At 39.9% G+C, this 16,579-nt stretch overlaps 6 protein-coding genes and 1 non-coding gene across 7 annotated transcripts; 3 read left to right on the top strand and 4 right to left on the bottom strand.

Moving 5' to 3' along the window:
- Nucleotides 1–454: 454 nt before the first annotated feature.
- On the top strand, nt 455–1,940 carry SS1G_08697 (hypothetical protein; the record flags this gene model as incomplete). Its single annotated transcript, XM_001589883.1, has 3 exons — nt 455–729; nt 1,282–1,688; nt 1,876–1,940. 3 exons carry the CDS (start codon nt 455–457, stop codon nt 1,938–1,940), a joined length of 747 nt encoding a protein of 248 aa, XP_001589933.1.
- Nucleotides 1,941–2,958: 1,018 nt separating this feature from the next.
- Nucleotides 2,959–5,906, bottom strand: SS1G_08696 (hypothetical protein; the record flags this gene model as incomplete). Its single annotated transcript, XM_001589882.1, has 5 exons — nt 2,959–3,944; nt 4,071–4,543; nt 5,011–5,050; nt 5,613–5,653; nt 5,854–5,906. The coding sequence occupies 5 exons, from the start codon at nt 5,904–5,906 to the stop codon at nt 2,959–2,961; spliced, it is 1,593 nt and encodes a 530-aa protein (XP_001589932.1).
- A 713-nt stretch (nt 5,907–6,619) lies between these two features.
- SS1G_08695 (hypothetical protein) lies at nt 6,620–7,947 on the bottom strand (the record flags this gene model as incomplete). Its single annotated transcript, XM_001589881.1, has 2 exons — nt 6,620–7,731; nt 7,797–7,947. The coding sequence occupies 2 exons, from the start codon at nt 7,945–7,947 to the stop codon at nt 6,620–6,622; spliced, it is 1,263 nt and encodes a 420-aa protein (XP_001589931.1).
- A 1,106-nt stretch (nt 7,948–9,053) lies between these two features.
- SS1G_08694 (predicted protein) lies at nt 9,054–9,182 on the top strand (the record flags this gene model as incomplete). The annotated part of the gene is made up of 1 exon (XM_001589880.1): nt 9,054–9,182. One exon carries the CDS (start codon nt 9,054–9,056, stop codon nt 9,180–9,182), a length of 129 nt encoding a protein of 42 aa, XP_001589930.1.
- Nucleotides 9,183–9,853: 671 nt separating this feature from the next.
- Nucleotides 9,854–10,038, bottom strand: SS1G_08693 (predicted protein; the record flags this gene model as incomplete). The annotated part of the gene is made up of 2 exons (XM_001589879.1): nt 9,854–9,884; nt 9,947–10,038. 2 exons carry the CDS (start codon nt 10,036–10,038, stop codon nt 9,854–9,856), a joined length of 123 nt encoding a protein of 40 aa, XP_001589929.1.
- Nucleotides 10,039–11,496: 1,458 nt separating this feature from the next.
- SS1G_08692 (predicted protein) lies at nt 11,497–13,178 on the top strand (the record flags this gene model as incomplete). Its single annotated transcript, XM_001589878.1, has 3 exons — nt 11,497–11,621; nt 11,673–12,898; nt 13,171–13,178. The coding sequence occupies 3 exons, from the start codon at nt 11,497–11,499 to the stop codon at nt 13,176–13,178; spliced, it is 1,359 nt and encodes a 452-aa protein (XP_001589928.1).
- Nucleotides 13,179–15,604: 2,426 nt separating this feature from the next.
- On the bottom strand, nt 15,605–15,676 carry SS1G_14555. The gene has a single exon. It is a non-coding gene; the product is annotated as a tRNA-Gly (tRNA).
- Between the last annotated feature and the right edge of the window lie 903 nt (nt 15,677–16,579).

Below are 16,579 nucleotides of genomic sequence, written 5' to 3'. Positions count from 1 at the left end.
TCCTATCTGAATCTATATATCTGAAGTACTTTACAGCACTGAGTGCAGCTTATTTACATTTTATTGATAGTATGGCAAGTCCATACATCATGCGGGCATGTTAAAATCGTGTTTATTAGCTGGCGGCCACTACAGTAACCGTGCACTTATATTACCCTAATGCTCATCTTGCACCAAAATTCAATCATTCCAATAATTTATATTATTAATAATATATATTAAAAATATAACGTGGTTTATCAGTGGGTCGGACACTTTTTCAATATCCTTTACTCTCTCACTTCAATACGCGTTTATTCAATAGTTATTAATGGAAATTCATTCAAAAGAAGCACGAATAATCCTGGCCATTGAGGCTATCGAATTGAACAAAAGATTGACGATTCGAAAGGCTGCTAATTACTATAGTGTGCCTCGATCTACATTATTCGACAGAATTCAAGGTCGTAGTAATATGGCTGAAAGTCGACCAAAAAGTCATAATTTGACTGAATTAGAAGAGGAGGTGCTTATTCAATATATTATTGATATGGATGATAGAGGATTTGCCCCTAAATTAAATAGTGTGGAAGATATGGCGAATTATATGCTCGAAACACGGGGTGCGAAGAAGGTTGGAAAGCTCTGGGCTCATCGCTTTGTAAAACGATGTTCAGAATTAAAGATGCGTTTTAATCGTGTTTATGACTTTCAAAGAGCTCTTTGCGAAGATCCAGAGCTTATTGAAGAGTAGTTTCGATTGGTATCGAATATGCAGGCGAAATACGGGATTCAGGATTGCGATTTCTACAACTTCGACGAAACAGGCTTTATCATGGGTATAATATGCCCCGGAATAGTTGTAACTAGTGCTGAACGAAGTGGCAGAAGCAAGGCAATACAACCAGGCAATCGAGAGTGGGCTATAGCGATTATATGTGGTAATGGAGAGGGTGAAACTATACCACCATTTTTAGTGGTGCAAGGACAATATCACCTTTCTAATTGGTATACAGAGAGTGATTTTCCTACAGATTAAGCTATTAAACCTACTTTTAATAAATAAACGAATAATGAGATAGGTTTAGAATGGTTAAAGCATTTCGATAAGCATATTAGTCAATGGAGAAAGGGCAAATATCGAATGCTAGTATTGGATGAGCATGAAAGTCACGAATCGATACCTTTCCAGTCATATTGCAAATCAAACGATATTATATACATAAAGTTACCACTGCATTCAAGTCACTTAACTCAACCACTTGATATTGGATGTTTTAGCGTACTCAAACGTTCATATAGTTATCAAATTGAAGGATTTATCAAGGCTCATATCAATCATATCTCTAAGGTTGAATTCTTTATAGCTTTCAAAGCTGCATATCAACAATCGATTACTATTCAGAATATAAAAGCTGGTTTTCGAGAAGCAGGTCTAATACCATTTGATCCTCAATCTATACTCTCAAAACTAGATATTAGGATTCGTACTTCTACCCCTCCATCTACCTCCTTGGAACTTACCAACTTCTGGATCTCTCAAACCCCTCACAATCCAACTGAGGCTCTTTTACAATCAACTCTAGTAAAAGCTCGAATGGCTCGTCATCAATCAAGCTCTTCTATACCTATATTTGAGACTGTGCAAGCTTTAGCTAAAGGTACAGAGAGACTAGCATATGAAGTTACACTTTTGAGTGCTGAGAATCGTATGCTTCGAAAGAGCAAATGAGGCATTAAGTAAACGTCGACGCGCTAAAAAATTGAACTACGTAATGGAGGAGTACTTACTGGATAAGAAGCTGAAGATATATTATTACAACAAGAGGTTGATAATCAGATTCAACGCGACGAGCGTCAAAATGGGGGAAATTCTAATAGGGAATCATCTACTAGTCGATGCTGTAGTAAGTGTGGAAAGACTGGTCATAATTCAAGAACCTGTCAAAATAATGCAATAGATGCTAGTTTATTAGATTCTTAATAGTTTCAATCGATTCATCCAATTGTTATTGAATAATATGGTTTTAAAGTGATAAATCGAGGAAAAAGTGTACGACCCACTGATAAACCACGTTATTAAAATTTTAATATTATACTATTTGTGACGGAAACCCCTGCTTTCCTCCCACCTTTATTATATAAGAAACCTCAGGTACATTAACCATGTCCACACATGATACGATTACTCGGGATTAGTATACGATTTAGGTGACCTGAGGATCAGATCCGGACAAGTACTAGGTATCAATGATTATCGGTAAAGTAAGATCATTGGAGGGATAAATATGACTTCTTTTTGCCTAGCCATTGCGGCTAGGCCATTCATTTGTGTATATATAGAGTAGCTATCCCCATCTACAGGTGCTCTTCACCTGTAGATTCTAAGTTAAATACAATTGCTGGTCTATAAACACCCTTTTGGTCACACAGTACTGTAGGGTGCTTCGCTTACCGCAACTTACCAGGCACCATGAGATAAATAATGACTTTCCTTCACCGTCACCTTTTCATACTCGTCTCGTGTTTCATCACTTTGTAACAGCTCAATTGTTATATCGGAGGACCAGAATATCTTCCGAAAATCTCTTTGAATCTTGCAAGTGCTTAGGTCGTTTTAAGCCGTATTAGGGATCTCTCGTATTTGGATACTCGGCTACTCCGCATTTCCATTTTGATGCAGAAATATCTCGGGTGAATATTCTGAAAACTCCCTCGGCACTGCTTCTTTGCAATTCCATTGACGACCACATAGGCTTCTGGTCCACTGTTCAAAAAATATAGGAGTCGACCATGGAGTTTCCGAAACACAAAGCGGGAATGGATCACGAGAAACAGAAGAGAGAGCGATTTCCCAACGTCTCCACGCCATAAAATTATTCGAACAAGAGAATTGTGCACCACAGGTATCACAATTCTCAAAAAATAAAAAAAATTAGAAAGAAAGAAAGATAATTCAACCACATAAGTTATCGAAATTCACATGTCAAGCTTGAATCCACCAACACACCCCTTCTGAAATAAGCCTTCAGGATCATAGATCCTACTAACCTCCCGCAGAAACCGTAAATTCTCCTCGCCATAACTTTCAAAAGGTTTCTGCCAGCTGGCACAGTAGTTTAGATATCGCCACTGATGGCTGGTTCCATTTTCTAATGCAATTCTCTCAATTTCTTCAATCGAGCGACGGGTAGCAGCATGAAGTTTCTTATCATCCTCGTCTCTCTGCCAATTCACAGTAAAGCTGACAAGGACGAGAGGTTCATTGACATCGTGTAAACCCAGCGGATTCGTGTCGCCTTTATGTAACCAAACTGGTAGAAGAGGCTGTAACACGAGAGTCCATGACAGACCTTTAACGGACCGGAGTGAATCAATAGCATTTTGGTACACGGCATGGATGGAGACTAAAGTTGTGACGTCGTTCTTGATAGTGGTACTAGCGAGGATTTGACGCCTACCAGGGGGGTTAAGAGCATTCATTTCATCAGTGGCGCTTGTCAAAGTGCGAATTTTACAAGTGCTCCAAAGGCGAAAGAGCGATTTGAAAGAAGATTTATCCCAGCAGGCTGGCCATTTCTTTTCGGGCGGCTTTGTGTGGACGAGATTTACCGAAATAGCTTGCAAGCCCAGGGGTTGAACATAAGTAAAACAGGCTATAGGGCCAGCAGCATGCTCATCGGAGTCTATTCGACCGACAACTTCGTTAAATGCGGCAATTACTTTGGCAGCTTGTGAACTATGCATGTAGAGAAATCCGCTCCATATTTTAGCGGAGGGAAAGCTACGGACTTTGAACCGCGTAACAATGCCGAAATTGTTTGAGCCGCCTTTTAGGGCACGCCAAAGATCGCTATTGTTCGTAGCGGAAGCTGTAATAATTGATCCCGAGGCAAGAAGAATATCGTAGCTAATGACGTTGGAGCACACTAACCCGAACTGTGGGCAGAAGAATGAAAGACCACCTATTCCATTGTCTTGTTAGCCTCGGTGTAAGAAAAAAAGTGGTCATATAATACAGTGTTATTTTCAATATCATTGTAAATTCTGCCATCGGAAGGATAAAGTTACATAAAAACTTAAGAGCTCACCTCCCAGAGTCAATCCTCCAACACCTACGGCAGAGTTTCTGCCTCCTACAACAGCAAGGCCTATTTCATCCAGAACCTTTGAAACATCCATCCATCTGCAGCCAGCTCCAATAACTACACATGATTCATCATGGTCATCCAAAGGTGTGACTTCATTGAAGGACTTTAGGTCAATCAGGACACCTCCCTTGACAGTTGCAGCGTTAGCAACACAAGAGTGGCCACCACTTCGAATAGCAAATAGATGTTCACCGTCTGGTTCTCCAGAAGCAGATGCTTTAGTGTGCTCATGGTAGGCGTGTTTGAGTATTTTGATAGCAGTAGAGAGTTCCTGATCATTGCAAGGGCGAACTACACATGCTGGAGTTACTTCGCACTCTTGTTTAGCCCAGTAAGAACTCATCGACTGACTGAAAGCCGTAGCGTCGCGTGGGAGAAAGACGCTGTTGGGTAATGCCTCTGAGAGCTTTTTACTGATCGCTGTAGGCTCTGGTAAGTCAGGCTGCGCGAGACTTTTGGGTGAGCTCCGCAGAAGACGCATAGTGAATATAGAAAATGCTATTACAAGAAATGTCACAGCAAGTGCAACGGGTACTTGAAAGACCATGCTTACGGTCCGGATTGTCGTTTCCTGGAAATTTTGAGATCAACGGCTTCGCAATTATTTTCAAAAAAAGAAATTGATTTTTAACACAACTATCCCTAGCCGGCTCACAAGGAGGCAGGGTTGTGGTTGGTTTTGTAACAGCCTCGCCGCATTACTACTGTACAATACCACGCAGCTTACCAAATAGGAATTCCACGGTTTATCAAAACAAGCGGCGCAGCCGCCGCTTACGCGAAGCCACCGTATTTCATTTGACATTCAACCCCCGCTTCCTGGAGAAATGTGGAGAATCTGAACTTCAAAGTCTCATGCATGCGGCGCAGAAAAAAATACTAATATGCAACAAAAAGGCTCACCAAGTATCGCCCACAGTCTAGTTATTTAGTACTCGGGGAAGTCTGCTCGATTCATTCTTAAATTACAATATAACTAATGAATGCAGACAAAAATCTATGATTCCCGGTTTCTTAGACGTCGTGTCTGCATTTTATCCTAGGCTGTTTGTTTTGCATCTCATCTTATGGTCGTATCAAATTGACCATTCACATAACCACCAAATTCGGTAAAAGAAATACAACAGGGCATCACTTATACTACGTCCAGTATGGCTGAAACTTCCCAGACATACAATCAGCACGGCGCTAGGGCAGTTACTCTCGGATGATAGTAATAAAATGTGTTAGGCGAATTTGAGATTCTGGATCTGCAACTCTAGGGTTCTCAAGCTTCGCTCGGTCATAGGCAGTTCAGGTTCAGTTCATTCATTCTGAGTCCTTTTTCATCATCGCCGGGCCAAGCTGTGAATCCGGGCTGGTGATCACCTGAGAGCTTTTCTCGCTTATTTCTGACGAGCAGATGTATGAGGCTGGACTTGAGTGATGATTTCCAGGATGCAAGAGAGAAACTCCAATGGCTGAAAAATTGATGGAAAGTACACATGCTAGAGGCGGCGACACCGGCAAAAGGCTCAATTTGTCTGTGTCCGGTCAGCCTTCTGATAATCTGATTGAATGATGAACACCATACGTCCAGAGCAAGACGCAGCCGACTTTCCAAGTCGGGTGCCTGGAATCATTCTGAAGTTTGATGCAGGTTTATCATAGGGGCAATGGCAGTTCTAAACACCAAGTCAGTGCTTTTTTTGGTATTCTGTGCTTGATTCAGCAGAGTACTCACAGGTATCCTGCCATAATGATGATCAACACGCCAATCTTCTTTGCAGTAGACATCTGCAAAGCTAAAAGAGCCGGAATTGGAAGAATGAAACAATACCAGTTCCACCAGCATAATGATCGCGCCGATCGGAATAGAGAACTGGCAAAATTTAAAATAATGCCCTGACAATGTGGTCTCAAGCATGGTTTCTCCATGCCAAGGACTACACAGTACGAAGGCTGTGATGCTGACAGTAATGTAGAAGACACCAGAAAGCGTAGCTCCATTCCACACACTAATTCTACTCATCGCATGAGACTGAATAGTTAATCACGTTCACGGCAATGAAATTCTCTGCAACAATGTTCAAAAAATACGTGGTATTCATAGGGACATATTTCAGTTACTTAGTCGACCAAAATGCGACCATGCTATAGTTTAAGTAGAATAATAATACAACAAATCCAAACAATCCAAACAACCAACTACTCATCAATTTTCCCAGGGAAAAAAAATCCAGAAAAGTAAAAAGTTTCACTAGAAATCAACAAAAAATTCCAAATTCCAAGCAAACGAAACAAAACAAAACAAAACAATCCAAGTAGCACATCCTGCGCTTCAAATGCCAAACAAGTCCAGATATTTCCATGCCTTTTTACCATACCATTGCCTGGTCGTTCCATCAAAAGTATAAGGAAAGGGATAAGTATGAAATATGCGTTTGCCGATAGTTGTCTAATTAGTCATGCTCATCGACAAAGTTTCAATCTTCGTAAGAGAAAATTTTTTACTGGCAGGCAGACCACCAATCATCGGTCTTAACACACTTGGATCCGGATTCACATTCAGTTGATCCGGTGTATCCTTCACCACCACATTGGCTCCACTTTGGGACAGTTCCTGAGGAGGAAATGAGAGTAGCGGAGGCGGAGGCGGAGGCAGATTTAACGCTGCTTTGGCCATCAGCAGCCCTGGTAGCGGTAGCAGTAGCAATGGCCTTGGTGGAGGTGATGGTAGATCTGACTTTGGTGGTGAGAGTAGATCCGACAGCAGTGCTGGAGGCTTTGGCAGTGGTGACAGTGGCCTTGGATGTAGTTGCAGCGACAGATCCTGAAGCAGGGGTACCTCCAAGTGCCTTGTTGATGTTGGCGAGGTAACCAGAGTTGCCGATCAAAGTAACCATATCCCAAGCCATGACACCGCCAAAGCTCTTGAATGTCTTGGAGTACTTGATCACATCGGTCATGGTGTCCTGGTCAACGTATCCAACAGTGGCAGCGGTACTGCTACCTGGGATACCAACGAAAACCTTAACATTCCTGTTTTTGGAGGTTCCTGAAGCCCATTTATCCCAGGTGTCCATGTTGAAAACGCTTTGAGTACTGCTTCCCTTGACAAATTTGTTAAGACCACAGTTGTTGTTGTAGAACTGAACGAAGACAGCGTCAAAGGAGACTTCACCTTGAAGGAAGGACTTATCGGCTTGGTCAGGGTAAGGGCACTGTGGTGCGGCAGTCAAATAGTATTTTTTGCTGGTCTCAGCATCAGAAAGAGAGCGGAGCTCTTGAGCAAAGACTTCCAAGTTAGCAAGACCTACGGTTTCGATATCAAAATCGAAACCATCGACGACAGCATCACCGAATGGTCTAGTGGTAGAGGATGAAGTCTTGGGACCGAAAGCAGCCCAGACATTCTTGGCGGCAGTAGTGGCTTCATCAGATGTTTTGAGTTCACTATCGCTATAGGTGGCTCCTCCTATAGAGAGGAGAATGGTTTTACCCATGCCCTGGCAAGTGACGATATCCTTTCCGACTTGGGTGGGATCAGCGTTTCCAACATTGACAGTCAGCTTGTTGATGGAGACCAAGAAAGCGATGGGAATGATGTTAAAGTCGGTATCTTTTAAGATTTGTTAGTACTTTCTTTACTTTTCTTCAATATTATAGACTAAGGAAATATCTTACTTGAGCAGTATGATGCGAGCGTGCCTTGGTTGGCACCCTGGCCCCAGTAGATAGCGACATTGTCTGTAGCAGTTGTGCTGAAACCAGCAAAGGCAGATGGAAGGGATGCAAGCATGCTTGCAAACCCGATGAGACTTCTTGTTGAGTACATGATGAAATGAAGTAGAGAAAAAAAGTAACGAACTTAAATTCCAAATGAAGTTAGGAAGTTATGAAGGAGAGTAATGGGATAAAAAACCCGAATATGAAAAAAATGAATGTGGTTGGGAAATGAATGTGAGTAGTTGTTGATGATGCTTCAGTTTACAAGCCGGGAGAGCATACTTATATCCATTTCATCTCGAGACAGATCAGTTGAGTTTACATCTGAATAACATCAAAAGGCTCCCGTTTCCAAGCATTTCATTAGCCATGAATAGATCATGATGAATTACGCCTTCCTAGAGCAGGTTCTCGTTGCAGTGGGATCAAATATGAGATGAAGTTCAAATCCTATGTGTCAAGCGACCCCAGTCACAAGTTACAAGCCCAAGATTCCTTCATAGTAGATATGTCAATCGGGTAGTTGATTATAAAAGTGATGCGGCTTCCTGATGAAAAGATTTTCTATTATACTTAGGCTCTCAAGTTGTAATGCTATTGGACAATAAACAATGTGTCCTGGAATCGGGAGATTTGATGCTCCCGAAGGATGAACGTTCGTTTGTCATTTGAGGACTCAGTGGAACTTAGGGGCCAAGATTTCGTCAGCAAAACTTTGTCAGCCCTGAATCCCATACTTTCGTACAATCTTGAGAAATGTGTTGACCTGGTATTGAGAGAGAAAGGCCAGTGTCTGCTATAAAATATTGGTATTAATCATTATGCATTCTTGTGTTTCTTTTTTGCTCGTGTATGACACTTGCTCAGTGCGTATATCGAGGCACGACAAATACTGCGGCTGATATTTTCCCCGCAAACATTTTGGCTACAAATAACTCAGGATTAGACGACGTTCTCTTTTTTTGATTAACGGGTGGATTACTCCAAGGTGATATGGAGGAGGAAAACCCTTGGTGGCATATAATCCTAATATGATGCTCTAAAAATGTAGAGCGTTTCACTCTGTGCAGTGACGACTCCGCAGTATATTCCATTGGGCATTGATAGCGATATTAAATCTAGAAATTTCAGTAGGTAGGTGACTAATTACACGGCGTAGAATTGCCAACTTGCAGCATCGGAGCTCGTAAATGTGTGTAGCATTACAGCACGATCATGGCCATGACCTGCATGAAGAACCAGCAGCCGGGTCGTCTAGATCAAAGTACCAATAATGTGCATGTCATTCTAGTAGCACATGGAGGAAGTAAAATCCTGATTGAGAGTCAGCATCGACAAAGGTAGAAGCCTGTTGTAACGTTGCCAGGTACCTGTCCTCGGTTTGAAATTAAGGACTCGGGTAGCGGTGGAGCTCCTGAGTAGACCCCATATCGCCTTCCAGATACATCCAGAATTCGAAAAGAAAATGTGACCTGCAGCATCTTGAGGAACAATGGAGCTCGTTACACAACCGTCGCATTCAATGCTTGTGTTTACACAGTCAATGTAGATGCTGGGGGAGTGCAGAAGTTTACCCCACGCATGATTCATGATTCAGTTTGGGGGCATCATGCTTACATAATGACTCAGGACTCCCCCTGAAGCTAAACCCTTTTAAACCTGTTGAACTTTCCTACACGACGACTCAGCCGCGAAGGATTGAGATTTTGCTGCTAATTTACTTTTCCGCATAAAATAATCATTAGAAAAATTCTCTTCTCGAAACACGTCCACATGAGAATCTTACGCTCAGCAAAGTATTGTCTCCGCACATCAGGGATTCCGAGAATCATTTGCTGACTAGATAGATGGAGGATGCTTCCCTCTTGATTAGTTCTAAACTATAGAGATTTATAATCCATACTTCTTCCTCATCTATTCTTAATTTTAAGCTTCTGACTACCTTCCCAATATCTTTGTTTTGTATTTTACCTCCTCCATCTCAATCCACATCAGATGAGTAGGGAATACAATGCTCATGATGGCTTGATGTAAGTCTTACTCCATCTAGATGATGTCTATTATCGGCTTATTATGCTTATGTAACTTCCGGGAAGAATGTAACTTACAAGAGTAACCATCCGTTCTTTCTATCTTTATCCCCATCCTTCGTACAACCTGTTACAATCTCAATTACATCTACCGGCATAAAGTTTGCCATATTCACGTTACACCGTGTGATCGAGATTCTATACTTGACACTGCATTTCCGTAAAGAATCCCTTGAGCAGTAAAAGACTTCCTCCAGGTTGCACAAAGGTTGTGGCAAAGTAAGTTGTCTAATTTTCCCGTGAAAGCTCACTTCTTGATGAAAGAGAAACTCTCAATTGAAATCTGACTGAAGCAAATTTCATAATTAGGAGGATAATGCCATTGTTTTATTTTTGTCTGACTTAATTCGTCCGACGCTCGTAAGTATCATTTCTTTTAGGTCAGTACTTATCTCTTCCAAGACCGATTTTACAATAGCTTATGATTCTCTTACTTGATGGGTACAAGTAGACACCTACGAGACACGAACACAGCTCTGAACGTATTTCAAATTTATGAGAATAGCATTGATCAGTTTTCCGCTCAAAGAAATAAGTATAGCACAAGTTGTCATGCTCATTATCCATCTCGGAATTCCAGAGACTAGAAGCTAAGACATGCTCTGCTTCTTCAATACAATATCTCTTGATAACTTACAAGTATCTTAATTTTTGGCGCGGTGATGCTGAAATCAAGTGACTTTTTGCGTGTATAACCACAGCGGCCTAGAAAGTATCTAGAAGCAGTCAGCCACGTCCGATGATGACTCCTACAATGAGCCGCAAGGGAGTGGTGGCTGCCTGTATTTCTTGCAAATTTATAGCATAATAATGTTATTATTAAATTAATTCTTCGTAAAATTGAAGACTTGCTGACTTGCTAAAGAGAATCCAAAGAGAATCTAAAGAGAGAGATTACAGCATTTACATGGAAAGAATTTGTTGGTATCACTTCGGTGATACTATTTGTATAGTACCATTATAGTATTGTGTTATTCATTCTTGCCTTCTACATTATGAGATATGGGGACTATTTATGTACAATAAGAAGGGTTTAGAACTCGCTAGTTCAACAGCTCCTTTTATGAGGTTGATCACATGATAGTCTAACGGAATTGGAGTCGAATTAATTAGCATTCTGGAAGTTTGGACAAAATTCTATGAAGCCATAAATCAACCGATGAGCTTAATCGAAAACCATCAATGATTTCTACCAATTATGTACACAGTAGGCTAAATTAACCGCACACTAGTTCATACTTCTTCCTTCTCAAACTTTGGTTACACAAACCTGCGAGGACATTTAATTGTCAAGCGTGAAATATAACATTGAAAGGTGTGATAATATTCGACTACTCTTTTCCAATATGCGTATATGTCTGTACTTAATCGCTTCTTTCCATACTGTAGAACAGCTCTTTCCCTATACATAATCTATCCTATCCGTATGTATTCGTACCTTCCCATGGTTTCGGACTGCTCTTTCCCTAGCTGCTCATTCCCTATATTAGCCAGTTGATCGATATCCGAAGAACTATTGCTCCAGTGCAACTTACAAAGTATTACAACAATCCAACAATTAATTAGGCATGTCTTTGCAGTCCTCTAAGAGCGATAGTACTCGGGCTCTAACCCCAGATATCAGTGATAGTGATGATGGTGATTTGAGCGATGGTACAGTTGATCGTCAATTATCGTCCAAGATTTTACCCGCGTATGTAAAGTAGTGCCATGAATCTTTTTTGAAGAGGCTAATTCAAAACAGGAAAACTAAGTTCGATTTCTCCGTCGTTGACGTCTTCACTCGAACTCCTGGAAAGGGTTGCCGAATTGCAATGATTGCTCTCGATGTAGGTAAAGCTGAATTCCTTTTACATCTTGAGAGAAAATTGCTCGTCGAACGCTACGATTGTCCAGCTGTTATTTTATATGCGAATGGTGAGGGGATGTCTGACTTCTTTATTGAAAATCGCTGCAAAGATGATGCCGAAACAAATTCGGAACCATTCGAGACATCACAGGTTGTTCTTGCACTGAATTATCTTTTCAACAAGGCAGAAGCAGACGACAAGGTACAAAAAATGGGTAAACATACTCGGAAATTTCTAGGTGGTGCTAAAGATTTTGTGTTTATAAATTATCCTCAACAGCATTATGTACAACTAGAAAAGCGTCGGGTAGATGATTGGTTCGAAATAATACCATATCGAGCAAGATCCGACACGCCGTTCAAAGATAGGACGATGGGATATAGGAGAGTGCATCTTTCAAATTCGACGATAATCGATTCCAACTTCGCGGACGAGTTAAGGAAAGATATTTCCAGGAATCCTGTTTTTGTCTATCAAGTTGGAGGTATTGGATTCACTCTCATAAATCTGTATACAATCCACAATTTCAACCACATAACTAGTGGAATGCCAGACGCTTTGGTAGAGCAAGAATTTTCAGCCAATAATGATGACGAAAATCGTTTTAAAGGATACAAAGCTGGTACAATATTCTTCTATATTTCACCACGATTGTGTGAAGAAAGAACAAACAATGAAAAGAACAATGAGCTGCTATACGATCTTTATGAAGTACACGCAAAAGTTGTGGCCCCCCTTCCGGATGACCCAAGTATTGGCGCCGCAGCAACCACACTTGCAGCAAACCTTGCATTATACTTATCTGAGCACGACATTATGTATAAGGAAAATCACGAAAGAGAATTGAACATTGGCGATCACAGGATATCGATGTTCTTGATGCGGTTGGACAGTGTCAACAGTACCAAAAATCAAGAATGTCGTATTGAGGTTGTGGTGGAGACAGAGGTTGATGCACTGTTGAAGATCAAGATTATCGGACTCAAGTTCGGAGCTCCAATCACATTGGTGAAACGCCAAATCGTGGAAGTGTCTCGTCGATTTCTGAATGAGGATTTTAACTTATGGAGTGCTGGCTTTAGACGTGCTGGTGAGGTGGATGATTACTTTGGACCTGTTAGTGAGTTTAGTGGGGTTGGGGTAGGGGGTTTGTCATCATTGTGTAGAGAGGAAAAAAGGTACCTAGCTCGTTTCTTTAGGGAACAGTTGGGACCATAGTTTTACGGTAGAAGAATACTTATGTTGAGATGAAGGGAGGGTGTACTTAGTATCGATTATAGAATGAATAAATTGCAGTCCGCACTGCCAGAATAGCCTATTCATTATCAGATTAATTTTACATTGAAGGACTACATGAGACTTTGACATATTAATCCCTCAAGAGGTTATTAGATTTCTAATCCAAGTTCAAACATTGGAGGGGGAAATAACACTTCTAGATCTGAGCCGGTTCTCTATTATCCGCATCGATATTCATACTCTCGAAGAGTATTTTAAAGCTCCAAGTCTAAGAAGTATTCCCATCATCCAAATCCAGATTCAAACATTGAAGGATAACATGAAGTCCTGGAAAATGATATAAGGTCCTGAACCCTAAAACACCATTTGACTTCCAAGTTCAAACCCAGATTCCGATAATGAATCTATGGTAGGGCATAAACCTCGAGCTCAGATGATATCAAATTGTGAAATTCAAATATAGATATCAAAGAATAATATGACTCTGTGAGATCTCTGAGTATGGAAGCAAATTGCTTCAAGCAATTTTGCTTATCCAATTCTAGAGATCCAAATATTAAAGAGGGATGTGAGGTCTCATCATGATCAGAAGTATCCTTTGAACTCAAGAGTTCGAAGCAGGCATGCGATTGTATGATTGTGGGTTCGGATATTGTTGACCTCCTGGGATCTTGACAGCATATGCATATATATTGCATGATGCATATAAGGAGCAAACAAAACTCAACTTTTAATTCATTCTTTCCTTTTTGGTATACTGTTTGTTTGCTTTCAATATTTTGATTTCAAAGCACTTTAATTCCGAAGGCCGAATACCTAACCCTATTCCTTCATTTTTTGAATATATACTCGCAGCTTAACTGCTTAGCTAGAGAATCAATCAATTCAATCTGATGCTCTTTCTAGTCTCAATAAACCCAATAGATATTGAAGAATAGATAGTGTATAACCTCTACCTAAAATAACTCGATTGTCTAGATCCAGTTTCAAATATCGAAAGATGTTAGAAAATGTCAAACTATCTAGATTGCTGCACGGAGCACTATTGAACTAAGAAATACTATAAAAATAGATTATTCTCCTGAATAACAAAAGCATTATTGACTTGAGAAGTAACTATAAGGATAGAGATGGAATGTTCGTCTTTACAGTATCCAATAGCGAGGAAGAAACTTCAAATTTCTGAGTATAACGTTCAAATTACATTCAAAGAATTAAACTTCTTATATACTGAACATGTTGAAATCAGAAAGGATAATCCAGACCATCAAAATGAGTAAATCATGCTCAAATATTTAAAACTTGTCAGATACTAAGAAAGTGAAAAGGTCGTACAATACTAACGTAACGCACTGACTGCTATTAGCCGAATGACCTTTTTACATCAAAACTTAATCATTTTAAAAAAATTCAATAATTTAAACATAAATAAAATATATTGAAATTGAAGAATTTAATTATTTCAAAATGAATAAAAAATAAAAAATATATAGATTTTTTTTTAAATTTTAATAAAATAAATTTAAATTTAAAAATGATAATATAGAATTTCGATTCAATTTTTGTAGTAATGTCACGATTCATTAATTCACGTGACCTCGAGGACCTTGAGGACCGAAGGGTCCATAGGGTCCTTGAGGACCTTTTGGACCTTAGGGTCCCAAGGGTCCTCAAAAGATGATATAGGGTATATAAACATTCATTTAGTCTCGTAGTTAAGGAGCTTAGTGCTCAACTTAGTTATCAATTAGTTTACCTACATTCTACTTGATCTAGTAACGACTTCACTTCCAAGTGAAGACCAGTGATAAAGCCTTAACCCACAACTACCAACCAGACGAAACCTTAGGCAGCCGCTGCCTCCAGTATAGTATCGTTACAAGTAAATTGAATAAAATCTGAAAATTTGATATTCAAATTTGTAGAACTTCATCAATTAATAATTAAATTTTTTAAATATCAAAATTAAAAAATCTTGAAATAAATATCTTTAAATTGATAAAAGGTCACTTGGAAGTGAAGTTGTTACCAGATCAAGTAGAATGTAAATAAACTAATTGATAACTAAGTTGAATACGAGGACGATTCGTTTCCTAGGATAATTTAGCTTTTAAAATAATTGTCCTAGGACAAATACTATCCTAGGATGCTTGCCCTACATCATTGTGATTGTCTAAACGTTTATCCTAGGATTATTATTATTCTGGGACACATTTTATCCTAGGATTATTATTATTCTGGGACACATTTTATCCTAGGACACTTGTCCTAGGATTCCTAAGTTCCTTATCGATAAGGAACCCCCGTAAACCGCGGTTGATTCACATTCCCCCTGTTTTCGGCAGCTAAATCACCGACATCTACAATACTACCATAATCTAAACCGTGATTCGTGACACCTTATTATCGTTGATATTATACATCCATTATCGTGATACGAAAACCTGACACAATGACTCCCCAAAGGAAAAACAATACTAACTCACTGACTCACAACCCCTCAATTCCAAAATCAAAAACACGATCTAACCTTAAAAATCACCACACACCCCAAAAAGAAAATCAAACACAAACAGCAAAAAGAGATTGCAACTGCCGTGAATCGAACACGAACCTCCACCTTGGAAGGGTGGAATCCTAACCATTGGACCACAGAAGCTATTGAATTTTTGTTCTGGTTTGGTTTATTTGATGACTTCTCTCGCTAAGTTTAGTATATTGTTAAAATAGAAATGGGGGCGGTGGGGTAGCGGTATTGATTGGATTATCATAGGTGGTGGAAAGTGGGGTAGGGAAGATGGGTAGGTGAGTGAGTGAGTGGGGTTTATTAATATTTCGGTTTGGGTTTGTGAGTGTCACGATTCAATAATTCACGTGACCTCGAGGACCTTTTGGACCTTAGGGTCCCAAAGGTCCTCAAAAGATGATATAGGGTATATAAACACTCATTTAATCTCGTAGTTAAGGAGCTTTGTGCTCAACTTAGTTATCAATTAGTTTACCTACATTCTACTTGATCTAGTAACGACTTCACTTCCAAGTGAATACCAGTGATAAAGCCTTAACCCATAACTACCAACCGACGAACCTTAGGCAGCCGCTGCCTTTAGTACAGTATCGTTACACTTATAGGCATCGGTTTTTAAGGAGGCACGAAGGTCTATATAATCAAGATGGATTTCCTTTGTATAAAGCTTCGTGCTCAAGATCAATCATTTAGTATACTCTACTATTAGTTACGGATTATATCATTGTCATTACTTAAGTCCCTGCTTGACGCCTAGTTATAAACCACCTCGAGAGCCTAGAGCACTTCCACGTGATCTAGACGGCAAACCTCGTAACAAATCTCTATCTTTTATTTTAATAAATAGTAATATAATATCAATAATCATAGAATATTATTTACTTATTTGAGTACTGTTACTATCCCCTATCCTATCAATAGTTTTTAAAATAAAATATTATTATAACATTATATCTCTCCTTACCTCTCCTCACCTCTCCTCTCATCGCCTCACCTCTCCTCGCCTCTCCTCACCTCTCCTCGCCTCTCCTCACC

This window comes from Sclerotinia sclerotiorum, genomic scaffold (genome assembly GCF_000146945.2).
Source record: "Sclerotinia sclerotiorum 1980 UF-70 scaffold_12 genomic scaffold, whole genome shotgun sequence".
Lineage (NCBI taxonomy): Eukaryota > Fungi > Ascomycota > Leotiomycetes > Helotiales > Sclerotiniaceae > Sclerotinia > Sclerotinia sclerotiorum.
Note: the sequence above shows the minus strand (reverse complement) of the source record. Positions and strands in the feature narration are given on the sequence as shown.